The following is a 23,843-nucleotide window of genomic DNA, read 5'->3' on the forward strand; positions in this document are numbered from 1 at the left end:
GAGTATTATCTCGGATCTCTGGGTCCTTAATACAGTGAAGTTTGGCCTGCGACTGGAATTCCTATCCGTCCCTCCGATTCCTTTCATACGTTTACATCCTCCAAGTGCGCACTTAAGAGACAGCTCGTGCGCCAGGCAATCGATCACCTGGTGGAGATCCAGGCGGTAGAGGTGGTTCCTCAGGAGGACCGGGCCAAGGGGTTTTATTCCAACCTCTTTGTGGTTCCAAAGTCCTCTGGGGGATGGAGGGCGATTCTTGACCTTAAAAGGTTGAACCGCTACCTAGTATACAAACAGTTTAAGGAGGCCTCCCTTCGTTCCATTCTGGAAGATATCGGGGAAGGTGACTACCTAACTTCCATTGATTTGATGGAAGCTTAACTTCATGTATCAATTCTCCCTGAGCACAGGAAGTTTCTTAGGTTTTCCTACGCTGGTAGCCATTACCAGTATAGGGCTCTTCCTTTCGGCCTTGCTTCGGCTCCCAGGACTTTCACGAAGGTCCTGGCAGCCCTAGCAGCTCACCTCAGAACGGTTCCCATCAGACTTCAGTGTTATTTAGATGATATCCTCCTCCAGGCGGAGTCGGCAGAGCGGTCCCTTCAGGATCTTGGCCTGACAGTGGAGACCCTGCAGAGGTATGGGTTCTCCATAAACTTCCAGAAGAGCCACATGCGATCTTCTACCAGACTGTTGCATTTGGGAGCGATCATAGATTCCTCCTACGGCATGGTATTCCTGTCCCAGGATCACAGGGCTAATCTAGTGAAGCTACTCAATGAGGTGCAGAGAGAACGGCGTTTGCCCATAGTCACCTTGTCTCAGTTGTTGGGGAAGATGATTTCCTGTATAGATCTTGTTCCTTGGGCGAGGCTTCATGCTAGAACTCTCCAGTGGTTCTTGCTCCCGTACTAAAGGAGCAAGCACAGCACCTCTTCCTTTCAGGTTCGAGTACCCTCCCATGTGAGACTCTCCCTAAGGTGGTGGGTTTCCCCAGCACTAGCCAGAAAGACTTACTCTGAACACGGACGCGAGCCTTTATGGTTGGGGCGGCATTGCTGGGGACACAGCTGGCCCAGGGTCGCTGGTCCCCTCTGGAACTTACACATAACATATACTGGCTGGAACTGCGTGCGGCTCATCTGGCCCTTCGACACTTTCAGGCCCTTGTAGAGCAAAGACAATCCTACTTCTGACGGACAACGTGGCCACGAAGGCAAACAGGCAAGGAGGGACTCACTCCAGAGCCTTCTGGATGGAATCTCAACCCCTGGGCCATTGGGCGGAGAGGCACCTGTTCTCCATCAAGGTGGGGCACATATCTGGAGACGCCAATCACCAAGCGGACTGGCTCAGCAGGGCCATGGTGGACCAGAGTGGTAGTTGGACCCGGAACTGTTTGAAGAGATTTGCAGGAGATTCGGACGGCCAGTGGTGGACCTCTTCGCGTCCCCGGAAGATGTCCAGCTCCCCAGGTTTTTCACATGGTTCCTGACTCAGGGAGCGGAGGGGAGCAGTGCCTTATGCAGCAGGTGGTCTCGAGGTCTGCCTTACACATTTCCCCCACTTCCACTGATCCCAGGGGTGTTGGGGAAGATAGTGAAGGAAGGGGCGGAGGTAATCATGGCCGCCCCATACTGGCCACGCAGACCTTGGTTCGCGGGCCTCTTAGGTCTGTCCATTGTCAAACTCTGGAGGATCCCGCAGGAGAAGATCTCCCTTCGCCAGGGGGTCCTGGTCCATCCAGAGCCTCAATGGCTCCAGTTGACCGCCTGATATTTGAGAGATTTGAGATCTTGAGAGAGGCAAGGTTCTCCTCGTGGGTGATACGAACCATCGTGGCCTCCAGACACCCAGCCACGACCAGGATTTACAACGCCACGTGGTCCACTTTTTGTACTTGGTGCCATAAGGCGCGTGTGGACCCCAAACGTCCCTCCCTAATACCTTGGAATTCCTCCAGGATGGGCTGGAGAGGGGGTTGGCCCATAACACGCTTCGGAGATGAGTCTTGGCCCTGTCAACTGTCCTAGTCTTGGACGGCCAGGAGAGCCTGAGCCGTCATCCAGTGGTGATGAGGTTTCTATGGGGGACGGCTAACCTCCAGCCCCCGGTAGTTCACAGGTTCCCATCTTGGGATTTGTCCACGGTCCTCCTGGCCCTAGTGGATCTCCCCTTTGAACCACTGAGGACCATTTCCTTGCAGTTCCTTACCCATAAGTAACAGACTCAAGCTCAACCCGTCCAAGACTGAGTCGCTGTGGCTACCGGCGCCCCGGTTCAACCAGCTTACTCCATCACTGGCCATTGGGGGCGAACGTCTGGCCCCCGTTGATCGGGTACGCAATTTGGACGTCCTTCTGGATACCCGGCTGTCCATGGATGACCATGTGACAGCCGTGGCCAGGGGGGTGTTCCACCAGGTTCGCCTGGTGCGCCAATTGCGTCCCCTATTGGACCGGAGCGCCCTTCGCACAGTCACTCATGCGCTTGTGACGTCCCAGCTAGACTACTGTAATGCTCTCTACATGGGGCTCCCCTTGAGATGCACCCGAAGGCTGCAGCTGGTTCAGAATGCGGCCGCGCGGGCAGTCTCGGGAGTCTCTAGCTACTCCCACATAACACCTCTCCTGCGAGGGCTATACTGGCTGCCTGTGGCTTTTCGAGTGCGCTTCAAGGTGTTGACCATCATTTTTAAGGCGTTCCATGGCACAGGACCTAGTTATTTGCGGGATCGTATCCTGCCCCATACATCCCTTCGGCCGATTCGCTCACACAGAGAGGGACTCCTCCGGGTGCCATCCACTAGGCTGTGCCAACAGGCGACGCCTAGGTGAAGGGCCTTCTCTGTGATGGGCCCGACCCTCTGGAATGACCTCCCCCCCGACATTAGAATGACTACGGATCTCCGCTCCTTCCGTCAGAAACTTAAAACCCACCTATTCCAGCTAGCCGGCTTGGCCTAATTCCACCTATCCCACCTCAGTTCTATTTTTAAATTTTTTAAGATTGGTTTTAGGGTCTGCTTTTTAATTTTTATAAATAGTACAGGGGCTGTTTAATTTGATTTTTACCTATGTGTATGATTGTTTGTATGTTTTAAATTTATTCCTGTACACCACCCCGAGTCCCTCCGGGGAGAGGGGGCGGTCTAGAAATTTAATAAATTTTTATTATTAAATTATTATAATTATATAAAGGTGGTCTTCTTAGTCACCATCACGTCAGCTAGGAGGATCTCAGAACTGGGTGCCCTCTCTGTCAGAGAGGACCTTTGTATTTTCCAGCCTAACATGGTCATGCTGAGGCTTGATCCCGCTTTTATCCCCAAGATAAATTCCTATTTTCATAGGGCCCAGGAGTTAATTCTCCCGGATTTCTGCCCTAACCCCACTCACAGGAAGGAGAAATTGTGACACAAGCTGCACGTGCGGAGAGCTCTCCATATTTACATAAAGAGAACGGCGCCCTCCAGGAAGACGGAGGCGTTGTTTGTTTCTTTCCAGCCTTCTGCCATGGGGTCACGGATGTCCCGCTCTACTATTGGACGCTGGTTGTGGGCTTGTATTGCCTGGGCCTATGAGGCGAGAGGTAAGCCAGTATCACAGGGGATGACGGCTCAATCGACTAGGAGTGCGGCCACTATGGCCGCTTGGAACACTCAGGCCTCAATTGGGGATATTTGTAGAGCTGAGACGTGGGTTTCCCCTTCACCTTTTATTAAGCATTATAGATTGGATCCTTCGGCATCTGCAGAGGCATCATTTGGTCGTTGGGTGCTGCAGAGAGTACATGCTCCCTCGGGTGCCACGGACCAGTGAGTTCCCACCCTAGGGACTGGCGCTTTGGTATGTCCCATTCCTGGACCCTCCTGCGCCATCAGCTGGAGAAGGAACGTTGGTCCTACCTGAACGTTCTTCTCAGTGTGGCACAGGACGTTCCAGGTCTCACCCTAGTTTGTTGTTTGGTTAGGTCCGTGTCCCCGGGGGCTATTAATGCTGTGGGCAGGGCCTGCTCTTCTTTTGTTTCTCTAGTTGGAGCTGCGCCTTGTCGGAATTGGATGTCAGCAGGGGAAGCTGGAGGCGTGGCTTCAATTCTGACTCAGTCTCTTGGGCAAGTAAGGATTGAACAACCCATTCCTGGACCCTCCTGCGCCACGCTGAGAAGAACGTTCAGGTAGAGCCAACGTTCCTTTTCTGACAGAACATCCCACCAATGGAACAGATGTTGCCTTCAGAAGTTGTGGGAGCTTCGTCCCTGGAGGCTTTCAAGAAGAGATTGGACTGCCATTTGTCAGGAATGGCGTAAGGTCTCCTGCTTGGGCGGGGGGTTGGACTAGATGACTTACAAAGTCCCTTCCAATTCTGTTAATCTGTTAAAGGGATACGTCAGGAAGTATAAGAACTGTTCCTGCTGACACCTGACAACCAGACAGTCTGTGAGACTGACTACCCAGTTGCTGCAATGCCCCAGCTTTTGGAGAGTCTCTGAAGCCTGGACGGACCCTTCTAATAGGCCTGACAGCCCTGTGAAGGTCTTGGTTCACAGTCAATGGCAACTGGATTAGGAAGTGATTAAACGACAACCAATGACATCTCTGTATCCAGATCACTATTGCTCAGAGGCAACAATGAGATCTAGTATGCGTTTCCCTGCACCTGGTGAGCCAGAGATTAGTGAGGAGAAGCCTCGGAGGCCATCAACTTCCTGTATTTTCCTAATGAATTCCCTCATCAACTCTGAGATCAGATCAGAAAGGGAGCCAGCTGGGCAGCAGGACAGCTGCCCCTCCCCAGATGGACATTATACTGGACTCGCAGAAAGACTTTGCACAGTTTTGTTGCAACCATTATCTTAAGTAGCTACTTGTGGGACCTTTTTCCAACTGTCTTTGCCCATTCCATAAGATCCAAGGTGACTGATATGCTTTGGATCCCATCTATCAAGCAGTGATATTTATAGGACCCAGAAGAGGGGCCTTCTCTGTCCCCATGTCTACCCTCTGGAATAGGACTCCTCCCACGGCCCATAGAGCATGATCCTGCTGCTCTTTAAGTGGACCTGGCTTTTCCCACCAGTAGGGGTTAGGACATTGTATGCATCTGCCACTTGAGTTTCCATTAACTGCTCTCATTCCTCCCCACCTGGCACAACACCCTGTCAAGACCCATTGGAGCTGGCCATGGAGAAAGGAGGAGAAGCACGGCTAAATCTTGCCACCTACTCCCAATAGCCGAAACCAGCTAATAGGACCCTCTGCCCAGTGGTACTGAAAGCCGTTGAGAGGTGAAGGTTCACAAGATGGATGTGCCACCGCCATGCCAGCTCCGCCATTGTTCATCAACAAACACAACCAGTGCCTTCTCTGCCCTGAACCATAGCTTGAAGCCCAACTGAAGCAGGACTGGCTGATCCACTTTCTTCAGGGTCTTCAGGAGCTGCAGTCTAAGCATCCCCTCCGTAAAGGGGAGGGTGGAGTCTAGCAAGATCCCATCCTCTTAAGAAGGGGGCCTAGCATAGCCCCTTCAGGGCAGGGAGAGCCTCCTTCTGCAGAGAATCGGACAGCCCTGCACAGTTCCCATTCCCTCCTCTTTTCCCCCCAGAGCTTCTGCTGGCTGCCATTTCTTCCTTGTTAAAATTGTTCTCCTTTCCCACTCTTGGCCTTTGCTAGCCGTAACCCTAACCCATTTGCACCCCTCGCTGTGGCTATGTGTGCTTCATATTTGTGAAAGCATCCTACCTCCCTGAACACCCAAATGAGATCTTTGCTTACTTTAACCGTACATTCCTTAACCTAAACATTTGTTTCTGTTCCAGGTGCGGGTTCTGCAAAAAGAGCTTTTAGCCTCCACCACAGAAGACACCCACCCTTATAAAGAGGAGCTGGAGACCGCCCTGGAGCAGTGTTTTTACTGCCTGTACGGCTTCCCAAGCAAAAAGAGCAAAGCCCGGTACTTGGAAGAGCATTCTACCCAGCAGGTGAGGCTGTCTGGTGCTCAGGAGCAGAGAGGCCTCTTGGCCAGGGATCCCTCCAGCGTCGTCCTATTTCTGACAGTGGTCAGCCACAGGTTTCTGGGACACCTGCCTGATGCCCATCTTTTTTCCTAAATTGTGTCTCAAAATGTAACCAAAAAGGTTTAATCACAAATAGTGGGAAAAGGCTAATGATATTGTCAATAAAAGTAAGCTTAGAGCAGCTCTGTCTGTTAAGGGCCTTGAAAGGTCACAGCAGTTCCTCAGAATCCTACAAGCTAAGAAATCATACAGGTTATGAAATCCAACCGTCAACCTGGTGCTCAGTGCAGGAACCCAAAGTGATCTATTCTCAACAGATGCTTGTCCAGGCTTTGCGGAAACTAATGGAAGAAGGAGGAGCTTCTTGGGTAATTCTCACTTCATGCATTGGTTTGATCAATGCATATTTAAAATCTCTTTTTTTCCAAGGTGGAATTGATCTGGGAAGATTCCCTATTCATGTTTGAATATTTTAAGCCCAAGACCCTTCCTGAATTTGACAGCTATAAAACCAGTACTGTCTCTGCTGACCTAGCCAACCTTCTGAAGAAGATGGCCACGATTGTCCCTCAAACAGATAAGCCTATGCTGAGATTGGAAGAAGTGTCGAGTTACATTGAAGGGACCTTGAGCAAGGTACGAATTATTTTGCTTCTGGGAATGCGTCATAGGAGTTACAAGTGCTTTATTTTGAGACTTCAGAAGAGAGCTGGCTGGGGCTATTGCATGAGAAAGACAGGAAGGCTTTGGGTGCAGAGAGAAACAGCTCTCATTTTCGAGCACTTATGGTAAGCAGGTCCTACAAAGAATGAGATTAAACTCTGATCACTGCTGGTCCTGCTGGGTTCATGAAATGTCTGCCAGTTGACAGAGGCTCAAAGAGCACCAATTAAACCCTGAACTCAGAGATTCTCTTCTGTTGGGTCTAAGCATCTTTGTTCGAAAACTCCATAGTCCCTGCTTTAAGAAAGCCAACATTGCCCCACTATCCATCCGATTTTACAGCTTCTTCTGAGATTCAGTTGGAATCCACTTTCCAACATCTGTTATCTGTTATCCCACGTCCTGCATTCTGACTTTCTTCTATGAAATGCAGTTCAGGGTGTTTGAAAGTATGTTAACTTATTGTCATCTCAGCTCCCTTTTCTCAAGACTAAATATACCCAGTTCAATTAATTTCTTTTGGTTTTCTATCTTCAGATGGTTGATGTTACTATTCTTTGTACATATTTCAATTTCATAGAATTATAGGTTGTAAGGATTGGAAGGGATCTTGATTCAATCCAGCCCCTTGCCCAAGAAAGGGATCCACTATAACATTATCCCTGGCATTCAGCTTCTGCTTAAGGGGTCTTCCATCATCTGAGGAAGTCTATTCCATTGTTAAACATGTCTTACCATTCAAAATCTGCCTCCTTATAATTTAGCCCTCTTGTTTAGCCATCTGTTTGTTTATTCTGTGCAGCCATTTTCAACAAATTGATTAAAAGTGGCTGAGGTCATGTTAGTGCCTCACCTGATGGCTTCCCAGAAACTAGCTAAAACAGCTTTTCTGGAGACCATTTCGGAAATGCCATTCCTATTTCTACAGTGCAATGTTTAATGCAATGTTGTCTTGGATTTCGTATGATTTTATTGGGGTAAACTGCCAAGAGCTCCTGAAGATTATACAAGAGTCTAAAGGCAGAAATGCCCACTGATGCACTGGAGGCGTCAGCCAACGCTTAGACAACAGTTGTCTCTTCACTTTATCTTCTTTTGGCCCTTTCTGGACCTCCAGATACCTTTTGCGAATACCTTTGCCTTTGCTAGTCTCCCGAAGGCCAGCCTGGAAGCTAGGAGGGTTTCCCCAACTGCTTAGCAGTCCGGAAGCTTCCCCAATCCCTGAACCAAAACAGATGTGGTGTTTCTCTGTGTTGCCAGGTGCCATCCCTCCCGGACGGTGCCGACTTCTCTCCTCCAGTGGTGACCGAGCTATACTACCTCCTGGCTGACTACCACTTCAAGAATAAGGAACAGTCCAAGGCCATCAAGTTCTACATGCATGACATCTGCATCTGCCCAAACAGGTCAGGTGATGACCGTCTGTTCAGAGGGGAGCCTTTGCCTGGCTGCAGGATAGTGCTTGCATTGCCTTCCTTTGGGTCTACGTTCTATGGGCACCTGGGCCTCCAGAAAATGGCTGCTGCAGCTGTTGTTGATCCTGGCAGCAGCGTCTCTCCTGGGCAAAGCCCTTCAGTGGGAAGCAGGTGATGCCGATGCCGGGAAGAAGGGCTGCCTCCCCTCCCCCTCCACCGTGGAGAGAGGCATCTCCTTTTTGATCTGTTTTGCCCTTGATGTGAAAGGAGCATGAAAATGCCTGATATGAGCACAGATCGAAACATGGATGGATGTTGACTGTGTTATTTTTACATCTGTTATACTGTTTTGATATTTGATACAATACATATCTTCCAAAATCAACCCCATTGTTATATTTTGTCATGGAAACCATGGAGGATTCCTAGAGCCAACAGAGGATGGTAAATTCATAAAAGAAAAAAATAAGAAAGTGATCCAGGAAGAGCATTCGCCTAGGACTCTGTGGTTTGGGACTGATTTCTAGAACTGTAGCCTTGAGAAGTTCTTTCAGCTGCCTGAAAATGCTCCCTTTTAACTAGAAAGCGGATGATACCAGATGCTTTAATTTGGATCCTGGACTGAGCAGAAGGTTGGGTGTAAATTGCCCCTTTCAGCTCTTTGATTCTACATAATGTTTTTGTTTATAAAATTAGTACTTCAGTTGGATCTCCTTTTATTTTTAGCTTCACAACAACAAGCTTCTCAGGTTGATTGGACACTGAAACAAAACAGTTTATATTCCCTTTGCTGATAGAGAGCTTAGGCATTGGTTTAAATTCTCAAAGGCTTAGTTCTCATAGGAACATAGATAGTATTAGTGGGGCATTGCAGCTAAAAAGGATTTGGACAGCAAACTGCTAGTAAAGATGGGCTGCTGGCTTTAATGAAGGACAAGGAAGGGCTGGCAAAGCTGTGTTAAATTGGACCGTGTTTGCAGCGCTGAAGAGAATTGTTTGGCTCTATCTGAAGATAGGAGTAACAACACGAAAGGACAATTGCAGACCAGCATGCAGGGCACATAGAGAGTTACAGGTGCTCAGGTCTTCTGCTAGAGGAAAGGTAGCAGACCACAGTTGCTAGCCAAACTGAAGAGAGAACAACCATTAATCTGTGTGACACACATACACAACCTCTTAAATGTGTAAGGTTTAAAATAATAGACTGGTGCACACATAGATTAAGTTTGTATCGTAATCCGGACCTCTATATACATGCTTAGGATTGCTCTGGGGCCAGAAGGAAAAAATAGTTTAAAAGTTAGCAATAGCAGGCTGCCTCGCCAACAGAGAAGGAAGAGATGCTCTCTACTATGGAAGGTCAGGCAATTAGCCAACTAATTCAATGCTGTTTTTACAAAGCTTCGCTGAGAAAGCAGCCACTTCTGCTAGGTGTTATCAGAAGCTAGAATAAACCCCCAAGGCTCTTTGACTCCTCATTTGGCCAAGGTCCCTGAGTCTGTATGGCCGCCCACTGACAGTTCCCTTGAGCAGACTAGGTTGAAAAGCCAAGGGCCTTGCGGGAGCTCAGTGGTCGGCCCTCCTGGGTTCTTGCAAATGCAAAGTGGGACTGCGGTTGTGTGTTCTCTTTCAGATTTGACTCGTGGGCAGGCATGGCCCTCGCCCGGGCCAGCCGCATTCAGGATAAGCTGAACTCCAACGAACTGAAGAGCGACGGCCTCATCTGGAAGCAATCCACCCCAGTGCTGAGCTGCTTCAAACGAGCCCTTGAGATCGATGGCTCCAACCTCTCGCTCTGGATAGAGTACGGCACCATTTCCTACGCTCTGCACTCGTTTGCCTCCCGGCAGCTGAAGCAGTGGAAACTGGAGCTGCCCTCAGAGGTGGTGCAGCAGGTGGGGATGGCTGTCATGGCACGAGGGGCTCGCCACCCTGCTCGTGATTCATTGCTGAGCTAGCTTCCTCTTTCAGATGGAAGAGCGGCGCAATGGCATGTTGGAAACGGCCAAGCACTGCTTCACGTCGGCTTCCCGCTGTGAGGGTGACGGAGACGAAGAGGAGTGGCTGATCCACTACATGCTGGGGAAGATTGCGGAGAAGCAGAAGCAGCCCCCGGGGGTCTATCTCTTTCACTACAAGCAGGCGGGTCACTTCTTGCACGAAGAGGCAGCACGGTACCCCAAGAAGATACACTATCATAACCCCCCCGAGCTTGCCATGGAGGCCCTGGAGGTAAGGCAAGGCCCAGACCCACCAGTCACGCTGCTGACCCCTAAGTGATCCCTCTGGCTGGGCCAGAGCCACCTTCGCAGCAAGGTGAAACCTCCAGCTGCTCTTCCTCTTTGGCCTTCAGTTGATCAGGGCCTTGCAAGTTGCATCAGCCTGATGGAGGAGGCTGGCCGACTTTGAGCCTCTCTTCCCCTGGGGCTACAACAGCCAAGGGTCTTGATGTCTATCCTGGACTGTGTCATCTTCAGGAAACTCTGAAACCTGAGATTTTGAGAAAGGCCGTGTTCCTGTGCATCTCTCCAATCCGGTTCCTACTTCCAGCCCCTTCTAGTCCTAACTGGGGGTGAGGGAGATGGAAGAGGAGCCTGCCTGCCATTCCTTTCATTTAATGCTGAGCCCCTTTGGCTGGATGGTTTTTTAATATGTAAATCAAAGGGACAGACGTACCCAATGCTCCTCCCTTCTCCTACTTTGGTCACGACGAGCAGCACCTCCTTTGGCTGAGTGAGCCTGATTGGCCAAAGGTCACCCAGCCAGCTTTCATGTCAAAGGAGAGGATGGAATCCTGTTTGGCAGATGCACCCCAACACTCTAAAAGTGACCCCAAAGAGAGTGAGCTGGGTGGGACTCAGCCACTTTGGGAAGAAGGCACGGGTGCCATTCTCAAAATCATCTGACTAATGTAATACAAGTAGTCCTCGCTTAACGGCCATTTGTTCCAAGGTCATTCAAAGCTATGGCAGTGCTTAACACTTGGCCCTGAAGTTATATCAGCCCCCCCCCCCCCCCCGATCGTGTGATCAAATCAGGCCACTTGCACTACAACCCCTGAGGCACTTCCCTCCCCCTACCTTTCCCCCCTCCCTCCCTCCCTCCCTCCATCTCAGCCTTTTCGGCCACCCTCTGCAACAGGGCACGGGTGGCACAGTCGTTAGAATGCAGTACTGCAGGCTGCCTGCAGTTCGGCAGTTTGATTCTCACCGGCTCCAGGTTAACTCAGCCTTCCAGCCTTCTGAGGTCAATAAAACGATGACCGAGATTGTTGGGGGCAAGAGGCTGACTCTGTAAACCGCTTAGAGAGGGCTGGTAAGCGCTATGTAGGTGCTATTGCTATGTGCTGAAGTAGAAGTCTCAGCCACACCATCCCTGGGCCTGTTTCAGACCCAGCACCACCACCTCAGGCCCTACGCGGAAAGCAGCCACTCCAGCAAAAAGGCCAGCCACGTATCCACTCGTCCCTGCCCTGCCCTCTGTAGACCTTGCTTCACCCAGTTGACCTCCACCGTCTTCCTCCTGCTGCTGATGAGTTGTGCCCAGCCTGGCCTCAGGCAAGGCAGCTGCTGGTCGTGCTCATGCCATTTTCCAAATGGGATGGGATGGGATACTTTATTTGGCCAAGTGTGATTAGACATGCAAGTAATTTGTTTCCAGTGCAGAAGCTGCCACTGTACAGTACGTTGCAAAACAACAGAGTAATAATACTTCTAATAATAATACCAGTAAGGGGGTAGAAGAGAAGACGAGAGGGATAATAATAATAATGCTACAATCATACAACATGGGTAAGTCCATAACATAAGACAGCACTGTCGGGGGAAGAGCACTGTGGGAATTAGGTGTTCAGCAGCGTGATGGCACAAGGAAAAAATTCCCTGTGTATGTTTTAGAATGCCATACACTGTAGTGGTGTCCCAAAGGGAGGAGTGGAAGCAGGTTATGTCCAAGATATTTGATGGGTCTGTAAATCCTTTCTCAGCCCACCTCCTGACCCTCGCAATATACAAGTCCTCAACAGAAATCAGACTGGTTGCAGTTGTTCTTTCTGAAGTCCTAAGTATGGTATCAGTTGGTCTGTACCTGTCCTGTTTGATTGCTGAGCCAAACCAGACAGTTATTGAGGTACAAAATGACAGGCTCAATAATTCCTCTGTAGAATTGTATCAGCAGATCCTTGGGGAGTCTGAGTTTTCTGAGCAGGAAGAACATTCTTTGTTGTGCCTTTTACTGGTAGTGTCCATTTCAAATCCTGGGAGATTATAGAACCCAGAAACTTGAAGAATTCTACTATTCATAGTGTGCTATCGGATATAGTAAAAGGTGATAGAGTAGGAGGGCTACTCATCTCTACAGTTTGAAGAACAGCAGGCACAGCCTTGTTGCGATGCTCGCAAAGGGCTCAAGCTCTGAAGCATCACGAGCAGGTGTGCGGCATTTGAAGAGCAGCACAAGAGGCTTTGAGAGAAGGCCTAACGCGGGCCAGGGCGGCATGTCTCATCTGCAACAGGACATCTTTTCTGTCTGTTGTGGTCTTGACATGTTTCTCCCCTGATCACTGGGGTGATGGGATTTTCTGAATCTTCCTCAATACAATCATCCTTCCCCAACTGAGAGGAAGAGGAAAGAAGCTGCTTTGAGCTGAATGAAAATCAAAGTCCATCTGACGTCTGGTGGCTTCCTCAGCTACCGTGCAGGCAGGTCCCTCTGCACAGGGTGGCCGGTTGTTTGTTTGGGACTTTACGCATTGGCTTTATTAGACTGCCTCTTCAAGAGCAATAAGAGCCCAACTGCCATGCTGGGCACCACAAAAGGCACGGGGGGCCTCTCTGTCCAGCAACTCAAAGGGCTTCAACTGCCTTGCATGGTCCCACCAGATGGGCACTGCCAAAAAGGCTGACTCCCGATTCCTTTAGGGTGGCTCTGGCTTGCCTTGCCTTTCATTCTCTCTTGTGTATGGATTTTGTAAGACAGCTGGATTCAAAGGAGAAACTTTGGCCACAGTAAGTTTCTTTCCGGTAGGTCTACTTTCGGCTCCACGCGTCAATCCTGAAACTGGTGGGAAAGCCTGACTCGGGAGCAGACGCTGAGCTGCTGGTGACTTTTATGAAGGAAGCTGCTGAGGGCTCCTTTGCCAGGGGAGAGGAAAAAAGCACCCCCAAGCTCTCTGAAAAGTGAGTTCCTTTTTTTGCTGGCTTCAGCCCCCGGGGAGGGAAATGGGCACAGCTGTCTAGGGCCGGGTAGCAGTGATGGTGCTAAAAGCAAACCTTTGCAGACATATATGACAGCATTTGGACATTCTGACATTTTGAATTGCCCAATTTATACTTTATACTCGGAAAGGACGGACGCTAAATGAAAAGCTCTGCTGGACTCTTCCCAGGCTTCTGGACAGCCGGCTTGACATAAGAAGAACCATCCTCTGTATCAGGAAAAGCCTCTCGGGAATTTGCTTTGCAGAGCCATCCCCAAGAGGCACAGGCTGGGGGTCCCCGAATGAGGATCCAGGCAGCCCGTCTGAGGCAGGGAATCATGGGAGGGAAGGGCGGAGGGCCTGCCCAGTTCCCCGCTCCAAGTGCTGGAGACTGGGCTGTGTGGGGCAGAGCTGGGAGAGCAGGAGCAGCTCTTCTTCAGCTGTAAAAACCATGGGGGGGGGGGGGGGGGCTAGGCTGTGGCTGATCACTTTTGAAGCCTTGCTGGGTCAGAGATTCCTATTGGGACCTCATGAAAATTCCTCACTTGACAACAGGACGTGCTTTCTCTGAGTGCTGGAGAGCCTCACTAGGGGGCTAAGGCTGAGCAAAGAAGGTTCTGCCTATCCCTGGCTGTTTTGCTCCCCCAAAGACAAAAAAAATTCAAATGTAAAACTCCTGTTTTGGTTTTTTTAAAAAAAACATTTTAAGGTGTATTTTGGGCAGAAAGTTGATTTTGCTTTCTCACCCTGTTGTCACCCAGTTCAGGAGTCTTACAGAAATGCCTTGTGCTCTGCTCTGCCCAGCTGGGCAAACAGATGCTAAGCAGCAGCTGCCATCCTTATGCCCCTTTTCCAGTCTGGGTAAATCAGGGTTCAGGTGATCCAGAAACTGGCAGAGTTTTGCTACTTTTATCAACGACAATCACCTCGGGGCCCATTTTTGGTGCCAGATCTCCACCACATAGGAAGACAGAAAGGTTCTTTTCCATTCTTTTCAGACCAATTATTAAAATGAATGGTGGCGTTCCTTGAGAATTTAGAATTGGAAAATATAAAAATAGCTTGCATAAAAACAAACGTGGATTAATTTACATCTCCAGAGGAAAGGCTGCAAAAGTAACTCAGCAGAACATAAATTACATATTGATTGTAATAAGTCAGTCCAAAAACAACTGATGTAATTTTCAGCATGGTTTATTAGGGTTGCAGTCCTTGACTTAACAATGGTTCCTTTATGGGCCATTTGAACTTATAACAGCCCTGAGAAAAGTGACCTGCTGCCCTTTCTCACACTTACGCCCATTGCAGCATCCTCACGTCAACGCACACGTATTTATGATGGTTGCCAGGTGTCAGGTTCACCTGATGGCCTTTGGGGCATTCTGACAAGCAAAGTCAGTGGGGAAGCAAGGTTCACTTAACAACCGTGTCAGGGAATTGCGTAGCCAGTGTCCAAATAAAGTCATGGACCCTGACATGAACTTATAGTTTTATATAAATATATTTACATCAAACAAGAGCATCATCAAGTCAATCAGCACAGCAGGAACATCAGGAGCAGCTGAGGAAAAAAGGCGGTGGGAAAGGGAACCCCCCCTCCACACCCACGGCAACCAATCACAGCACAGGTGGCCTCACGAAGGAGTGAGCAATCCACGCCCAGTTCACCACAACTGCACAACCCTTCAATGCTCCAGCGTGTGACTGACTTAACTGCAGTGATTCACTTAACAACTCTGGCAAGAAAGGCCATAAACTGGAGCAAAATTCACTTAACTGTCTTGCTTAGCAACAGATATTTTGGGCTCAACTGTCGTCCTAAATTGAGAACTACCTGCATTTTGAATTAGGAAAAGGGCATTGAGTTACAAGAAAGTAGCACTTTCCCCCCAATAGCCGCCTAGGCAGACCTCCTGCAATGGCATCAGCAACATCACAAATGTAGCTGCCTGGTGTCTGCCACCCCCAAAATTTCCAAACTCTGCGTTAGTTAGAAGGGCACCTGAAGAAGCTGCCAGTCCTGGTCTTTGGCTGAGGGAAATGAAGAAGGAGGAAGTAGCCGATGAGTGATGATTGATTGTGTGGGTTGGGGGTGGGGTGGGCGAGGGCTATAAACATTTGGGTGCATTTCCTTGGCAGAAGCCAGAAAGTGGGTGCGGGGCAGTCAGAGGGACCTGTGGGCAGCAGGAGGGAAGGGGAGTAGCCTTGTAGGATGTGGAAACGAGAAAGAGCATTAAGAAGGGAGAATCCGGATGTTTGCATCGGGTTCTGTCAACCTGTCCAGTGGTGACGGTGGTCCTGTGCCAGGCCCAGAGTGCATGCTCACCCCCGCCCCCAGAGCTATTGAGGGCCTTTCCGCTCTTCATGGTCTCCTCCTCTTCTTCCCCCAGGGAAAAGCTTTGCATGGCAGACGAGGACTCGCATTCTTCTGCAGGAACTCTGCCAGGCCCCGGGACTTCCCTGCTCTCTTCCTCTGGTCCAGGTCTGACTTCCCCACCCTACACAGCCACTCCAGTTGACCACGATTACGTCAAATGTAAAAAAAGCCATCAGCAGGCAACACCGGATGGTACAGTCCCTGTTCTCAATACTGTCGGCACTTGGAGGTGCTGGACTCCTGGCGGGCGGGTGGGCTCAATTGGCGGCTTCCAGGTGGGCGAGGGGTCCAGGGTAACACGGGCAATATTGTCATTCATTAACCCCTTCAGTTTGCCACCACCTCCCCTCTGGCCTAAACCACAGGTGGGTCTAGTCAATGCGCTTTCCTGAGGTCCCAGGCCCTTCAAAAGTCCCAACCTCTTTCCTCGTCCTGAGCGCCCCGCAGAGGATAGGACTTCAACTCCCAGGATTCCCGGGTGTCACGGCATGGGCACCCAGTCCACACCGTCCCTTTCTTCTCACGGGCCAGCTTAGTACCACATCAAATGGGTTGTTCTGCTGCAGCTGGATGGGAAGTGGTTGCCTATTGGGATGGGCCCTGATCCACCAGGTAGCCTTGCAAGGGTCCGCCTCTGTCACAGAAAACTCTGCCATCTCTGCCAGGAAGATGGAAGGGAGCGTAGGAGGAGTCTGCCACAGAGCTGCTCTCCAGTCTTCCAAAATGCTCCAAAAGAGTAGACGGGAAGTAGCCTCTGCTTAACATCCGCCTGCTTTCTTTGTGGGGCTTCAGTTGGATTTTGGGTGGATTCCGCTGCTTTCCTTATCTGGAGAATGCAAAAACAGCCTCACCACCGCCAGGCTGTTTCCTGACCTCTGTAGGCCAAGCAGGGCTTAAGGCTCAGCATGCAGATGTAGCCTTTCCTGTCAATCAAGAAGCAGGCTCCCTTCCTGTCTTTGGTTGCAGAGATTGCTTCCAAATTGTTCATTCTTGGCGTTCATCATAACTGGAGACGATACTAATGAGAGATGGAGGATTTAGGAACCTTCTTGCAAATATTCCCCATGAGGATCTGGGTGACCGATCCCATCTCAGCCTTTTGGAATAATTTGGCCCAGAGAGCTGGACATTTGACCTTGGTGGACCTGGGCCCATTCACTATAATGCATCCCCTGCTCCGCTTCCCTTTGCGAGGAGCTTCAGCATTGTTTTCTTGGCACTTTTGCCACCGTCTACTTATTTTCTCATTCCTTTCTCCATGGTCGCCCCATAAAACTCTTTTTCTGAGAAGCCTTCTCTTCTGGAACATGATCTGTCTCTATTGCACTATTTGAAAGGATGGGCTATAACTCCTTAAATCCCAGTGGCTCATGCTAGGCGGAACGACAAATGAGTGACCGCTTTAACTCAAGGCAGAGTTTTCCAGGGGTGCCCTCGGGGAACCCTCCGAGCAGGGCCAGAGGAGAAGTCTCAGGGGTGAAACTGCCACAGTTGGGAGACAGGGAGTCAAGAGAAATCCTGATAACCAAGCCATGTTTCAGTTGGCCATAAAAGATAAAATGCAGTTGTAGAAGATCATTAGGAGCCCTGGGCCCCGTGAGGGGTGCCTGAGGCTGTTTCTCTCAGCTGGGCCTTTATAGGAGCAGAGAGGCCTGGGGTGGGGAGGTCTGGTCTCGAGAACATTACAGTTAGATTCATCTACTGTATTTTGTGCTGTAGTTCACCAAGATATACAGAGCACTCCTCTCATTTTCCCCCATGAAAGTTTTATGGTGTAGGTTGCGCTGAGAGAGAGATGAAAGTGTGCCAGGGACTCCATAGAAATGAAGGATGGAAATGTGCTCCTGGAAGTCAGAGAAAGCCCACTAAGGACTGACCACACGTAGCCTGCAGTCCAAATGGGGTTTGTGTGCAGCCAGAAGACAGAACGAAAGCCTGTTTCTTGTCTTATCCAACCCAGGACGGGCTGTAGACAGGACTCAGCACCCCACGGCTTCACCTGAGTCAGAGGTCTTGAGCTCCGTCTGGTCACCCTCAGCAAGGAACTTTCTGCCTCAATTAAATGGCCCTCAACTCCCATGGCCATCAGCCAGCTGAAAAAGTGGACTTGGTTGTTTCATGGCGTTACTGTCCATTGCCCTGTAAGCCAGTCCCCTCAGCAGTGGGTTCCTAGCAGGCCTAATGGCTTACTAATAAATATAAGTGCCTTAAGCCATTTCTATGGCGTCAGGATTTCAGTTAACGGTTTTCAACTAAACAGATCAAATGTGATACATCAGCTTAAGAGCTTCAGAAAATGAGGCTGAAACGTTCAGAGGGATGGGCAGAATCATCTGGTAATGCCAAGAATCATTTCAGTGCCTTTAAATCCTTAAGGAGAATAGGGAGGCCTGCAAAAGGGGGGGGATCCCTCTTACTGTTGCCTCTGCAATGCCCCCCCCCCCCCCCTGGTTGGAACATGGAGAGGCTCTGATTCTCAGACCAGTCTGTTCTTTATGGCGATGTCCACAAGATTTGGCTTCTCTCCCTCATTCTGATTGTGACTCAGACCAACCGTAGGGCTTTAGGGAAATCACTGTCTTGCCAGCCCAGCCCCATGGTTAAGGTCGGAAATGGACTCCTGCGGACAGAAGCAGCTTGACTTGGCCGCATTTGCATTGGATTTTCAGTGATGCAGCCAGAGAGCATGAAAGAAAGCCTGCCTGTTATTTCGGCAGAATGAGACAAGACAACTAGAGAAAGCACCTCTGATTGAACGTGTTAAATGCTAAAGAAAGGCATATCTTGGGCCTGTCTTTGATCAGCGTAGTCCGTTCCGTAGAAAGGAATGGGAAGTGTCTAAATTGAAATTGGTTAACCACGGCCACACCTAACATTTGCCCGCTTTCCCCCGGCTGCTATGCTGTCCAGCTGCCTTCATCAGCCAGCAGGATCCTGCTTCCCTGGGCCTTAAAGGGGTGGAAGGGAAGCCAGTGTCATTCTTGTCACTCTGTGCCTTTGTTCTCTCAATCATGGCTGTTTTTGTTCCTTTCTGCTGTTTTTGTATATTAATGCTTTTGTAGCCAATATTGCCTGTGTTGCCCTAACCCTGTTAAAAATGATTCATAGACTTTTCGTACCTGCTTGTTGCCCATCACGGCTTGCTTGGACATCGCAGCTGCAACTGATGATTTGGCTGTGCAAATGTTGGAAAAGCCCACAGTGGCAACAGCCTTCTAGGTTCAGCTGCTGCAACCTGCATTGGCTTGACGATGGCTGGGTAGACTTGGGCCTCCTCTCGCTTTTCTGCTGAATCCATTTCTGTTTATTCTTTTCCTGAGCAGCTGTTTTGAATATGCATAAGTTAATTACATTTTCTGGAAAAAAGACTGTTTGTGGGTAACAGACAAGTCCATTTGCAGAACTAATACCATCCCCCTCACTGCAGAGCATCCCCTAAGGCGGCCTTTCTCAACTTTGGCAGTTTGAAAATGGGCTTTGCTAGCATGGGGATTCTGGGAGTTGAAGTCCACCCATCTTCAAATTGCCATGGTTGAGAAACGCTGCCCTAAGATGACCATGCCTGACTCATTTCCGAAGCGGGCCTGCCATTGTATTGAAAATGGGTGTGGCAATCTGCTTCAGGAAACCTTGAAGCTGAGTCAAAATTAGACATTCAGTCTTGGTGCCCCAAAATTGAAGAACTGAGACCGATGGGTCCAGATCAGGATGGCCTAAAGCCTGAGTATTTTGACTATCTTTTTCTGTTGGGCAGTCAGATGCTTTTGTCCCATTCTTCACCTGGAAAGAGCCCACCATGGCTGAATCAGGGGGCCGGGCAGGGCCGGAACAGCTATTTGTCTTTGCTCCATTGGGGGAGGCAATGCCTGCCCCCAAACTGACATCATGTCAAAACTGTATTATAGCCACTGACAGAAAAGACATCATAAATAAAATCAAACACATAACAAAGCATTCAATAAATGATCCTGTGTACAGGAGCTTTCCTCTGCAGGAAGTCATTCCATGGTGCCCTTCTCATGGCATTTCCATGTTGCTCACACAGTTTCACCGCAGGGAGGACTTGGGGATTTCTGCCACAATATGAGGCTCATATAACATTGTTCAGTACAACTGGCAATGTATATATTTTAAACAGATGGAAGACTGTCCTCTTAAATAACTGTCCTCTGGGACTCTAAAACGTTTGGGCATTTTCCCTGCAGGATGAAGAGAGATCCTTAAAGGGAATCCTTGGAAATCAGCCCACACACAGGGAGGATGTGCAAAAATACCAACACTTTGCAGGCACCAACCTATAGGATTGGTGGGTCTCTAATCTAGTGCCAGGGTCCACCTTGCTGGTATAGTGATAGGCCTGTGAACCCAGTAACATTCAAATTGACTAGGCAGAAAAAGCAACTTCTATATTTAGTGATCTTTTCTATCTGACCCATGATTTAGGAGTAGATGATGTTGATCCCATGGTGCTCGGCCATGTCACCTCTTGGTTTCCTAATTTTCTAGGGACCTGATACTATCTCAACAACTTCTCCTAAAGATTGTAGTTGCTATCTTATGTTAATATAAATTTCTCTGCTTTCATTCTTTGATGCTTCGATGAACGCTTTTGTAATATTTCCTAATGTCTATATACAAAGCTTTCTGTTTGTATGCAAATTTCAGAGGGATGAAGCCTTTCCCCTGGGTTTCATTTCCTGGCACTGCACTCTGAGGAGCTGGAGGGAGCAACTGGCTTTAGAGGGTAGTAGAGGATTCCTTCTTATAGGAAGTGCTTTTCACCACACAGCTCCACCAGAACCAGCTGACCACTTACAATTTCCCTGTTTCTTAATGACCCTTTCCTCCTCTGATCAAGCAAGAAATGGCAGAGCCAAAGCAGACAATTAGCTTCATCACTTCCACTTTCCTGACTCATAGGAAATAAAAGATATACATCATAACTGGATCAGCAGTTGTCAAAAATGACAGAATAAGTTGAGGTCTGCCGAAATCTGCCATTTAATTCTGAGCAGAAGTGTTATTTTGTCTTACAACCGGCTGCCAAATCCATTTCCCCTAGTTTTTAATTCTTGTGGCAGCAATTTGATGAATTGTGAATGTGATTGTGACTAAAAAGTAAGATTTCGTCCCTTAATATGGGCTCTATCCTGTGTTGGACTGGATTGGGTTTCTCCTCTGGGGTTGGATTGCTTTTTCACCCCTCCCTCCAAGCGTTCCAGGCAGCCTTTCTGTCTAATTTCCCCCTCCATTCCTAAAAAGGTTGGACAAGTCTAAATCCAGCCAAACATCTATATATCTGTTTCAATATAGCAGTTAATTTCCAAAACACCATCCTCCAATCTTGCAGAAGAAGCGCCCATATTGGCCATAGAAGTCCCGGGCCCTTCGCTGGAGGGCAGGTTCTGCATAAGAACACTTTCCATGCCCCCCTTGAGGCCATCTCAAGTGGCTTAGGTTGGGTATTGATACCTGCCCCTCCAATTACTAAAAGATTGATAGGAGCTAAATCAAGGAGCCAGAATTCAGAATAAAAGTTGCTTTCCCTAAAGATGAAAAATGACTTAGGATGTTTCCTGCCTATGTTCAGGGCTGAATTACAGGTGTGTAGGTGAGTTTCCTAGAGAATTGCTGCCTCTGGCCCTTGCAAGGAGACATCCTGCCCTGGGACCCTCCTCCCATTCCCTAATACTTTCTGGGCAAACACAGCCAATCTTTAGTTTCCTAGTGTCAGAACAGACCGAATGAATTTTCACCAAGAAAGATAATTTATGGGGAAAATACTCCTGTTCATATCTGTGTATGAACACTATGTGTGTGTTTGGTCCAGCCACAACTAAAAATGATCGTTTCCCTGAAGAACCTTGCCAAAAAAAGAATAAAAAGTAGCTTGCAGTCAGCTGTTGCTGCAAAATTTCCCCTTATGTCATCATTGACAAGCATCAGTATTGCTTCCTTCTTACTATCCTGCATTTAAGATTCTTTTGGGAGATTTTTGTCAGGCAATGTAGGAGGGAGGGTAGCCAGACCAGGAGGAAGAGTCAAATGGGGAATTAGTCTGAAGTCCCTACATAGGCACAAGAGGACGAAGTCTGGCCCTCCTTGAATGCTTGAACCTTACCTAGTCTTACCCACGTGCAAACTGTCAGTCTTCTCCAATGTTAGAGGGATGAGCAGGAAACCAGCTAACTGAACTCTTCCGGTATGGATCTGCTTGTTCGTACCTGATTGCCAATAACTGGGCAGCCTTGCAGATGTTTGTGTTTTCACTATTCTTTGTGGGAGGGGAACCTAATCTTAGACCTTCTTTAGCCCTTTGAAAACTAAGAATTATTCATTAAAATGCTAGGAAGATTTGTTAGACATTTTGGGTTACAACTGCTTATTGAGGGTGGCGTGGTGGAGGGAGAAGAGGTCTGCTTGGTGGGCTCAGCTTTTCCAGAGCCAGTTTAGCACACCCAGGTTGTCTTTTGCTTCTGAATGTCAGCATTTACAATTTCTCTGGTTTGTCAGGACGATTCCCCCCCCCCCCATTCTGTAGCTTCTCAGCCATCCTCAGATGAGTTCTCAATTTACCCTTTCATTATAATCATTTCCTTGTAAGTATTAAATGTCACTCTCATTGCTTGCTATACTGTGCATGTCTTTATTTAGTTTACTAATTGAGGATAAGATATCTGATAAAAAGGAGCATCTTCCCCAAACGCTTGTAATGCAATAGCTGCTTCCATATTTAAGGAGCCAAGGCCTTTGGCTTTGTTGCAACAGATTGCCATAGTCACCTGAACGCTAAGAGCTTTAAAATATCCCTGCAGCTACAATTACTTCCACTGAATATTTTAAATTGATATACAAAAGGAAGGAATGTTAGTGGGCTGTAAGAGGAGAACCTGCATGGTGAAACAAATGAGTGGATGTGTTGCACTTTGTGCTTACTAGAAACCAAATACTGAAATGGAGGTGGGGGGGGGGTGACAGAAGCCGCTGTCGGGAAAGGGAGGGGGGTTGCTGTCAAAGCCCTGTCTCATTTGTCTCCCTGTTTCTCCTGTGTAGACAGGAGTCAGGACAGCATGGCGGTGGGGCTTTCCGACTCCAATTCCACCCAGGACACCTTTATGGAGCTTGCCAGCCTCCCGGACAGCAACAAGAAGACTTTTCCCGAGGGGAGGCCCTTGGCTTCCTGCTCGGATGCCACAGCACTTGGGAAAGAGAGCCTGGTACCCACAGAGGAGAGGGGTAAGTTGAGCAAGGCTGTAGCCTTCGGGCCTCATGCCAGGGAAGGAAAGCCTGAGGCTCCTTCCTGGGCTTCTACTGCCAGAAGTGAAAAGGCAAAGCTGGGGCTGGGGGTGCCTCTCAGCTCTCCTTCTGCCTACCTACAGGGCGGTTGGGGATTTGGGTGAGCTGGATCAAAGGGAGGGTGATGTTGCCGATTTTTGGCCCCTGTAGGGAAGCCGGAAGACCCTCTGGGCAGCCCTGACGCCTGCCGTGCTGCGGAGCAGAAGCCCCCTCCCCAGGGACCTTGCAAGTTCTCTGCTCCCCCCCTCTCCCAGGGGGACCCGAAGAGACCAACGGAGCTCCTCTGCACCAGCCAGTTTGCCCAGGGCCTCCCCACAGACCTGGAGGAGCAGCGCACTTTTCTGACCGAGCACTGCATTGCTGCCTTCCATCTCTGCCTCAGCCGCTTCCCCCAGCACTACAAGAGTCTCTACCGTCTGGCCTGCCTCTATGCCTGCAGCCCCACCCATAAGGTAGCGGGGGGGAGGGGGGTGTCTGCAAATGTAAGGGTGGGGAGAAAAGGCCAAAACAATTAGCCTTTCACAGAAGGAGAAAACGACCGTTGACTTACCTGAACGGTCCTTCTATGTGCGCTGCGAGGAGAATCCAAGCATGGGTTAACTTTGTCCATTAGCCTAGAGACTGAGTTATGAAATTGTTGGCCATGCCTCCTGTGACTGGAAGGGTTCAGTTTTGTATGAAGGCTCAGCCGAATTAAGGGATGTAGATTTTGTTATCAATTCAGAATGCAAATGAGGTAGTCCGACAAATGAAATAGTCTGACAAATCAAGAAAGGTCTCACATCCCGAATCTCCCTGGACCAGCTGAAGCGAGGGTGGGGTGGATTCTCCCCACAGCACACATAGAAGGACCATTCAGGTAAGTCAATGGTCGTTTTAT

The 23,843-nt window shown here is 49.1% G+C and overlaps 1 protein-coding gene across 3 annotated transcripts in view; it reads left to right on the plus strand.

Moving 5' to 3' along the window:
- The window catches only part of CABIN1 (calcineurin binding protein 1), a 150,684-nt gene that overhangs the window by 104,126 nt on the left and 22,715 nt on the right, over positions 1-23,843 (plus strand). Inside the window, exons 19-27 of one of the 3 annotated variants that reach the window (XM_081966173.1) lie at positions 5,818-5,979; positions 6,445-6,651; positions 7,939-8,084; positions 9,727-9,988; positions 10,065-10,325; positions 13,119-13,270; positions 15,681-15,859; positions 22,721-22,903; positions 23,114-23,415. In XM_081966173.1, the coding sequence (XP_081822299.1) occupies positions 5,818-5,979; positions 6,445-6,651; positions 7,939-8,084; positions 9,727-9,988; positions 10,065-10,325; positions 13,119-13,270; positions 15,681-15,859; positions 22,721-22,903; positions 23,114-23,415 (1,854 nt within the window). The remainder of the gene's footprint in view (positions 1-5,817; positions 5,980-6,444; positions 6,652-7,938; positions 8,085-9,726; positions 9,989-10,064; positions 10,326-13,118; positions 13,271-15,680; positions 15,860-22,720; positions 22,904-23,113; positions 23,416-23,843) is intronic. The other 2 variants (XM_081966175.1, XM_081966174.1) reach the window with 2 other exon arrangements.

The sequence above is a fragment of the Natrix helvetica genome (assembly GCF_964273705.1).
Source record: "Natrix helvetica genome assembly, chromosome: 14".
Lineage (NCBI taxonomy): Eukaryota > Metazoa > Chordata > Lepidosauria > Squamata > Natricidae > Natrix > Natrix helvetica.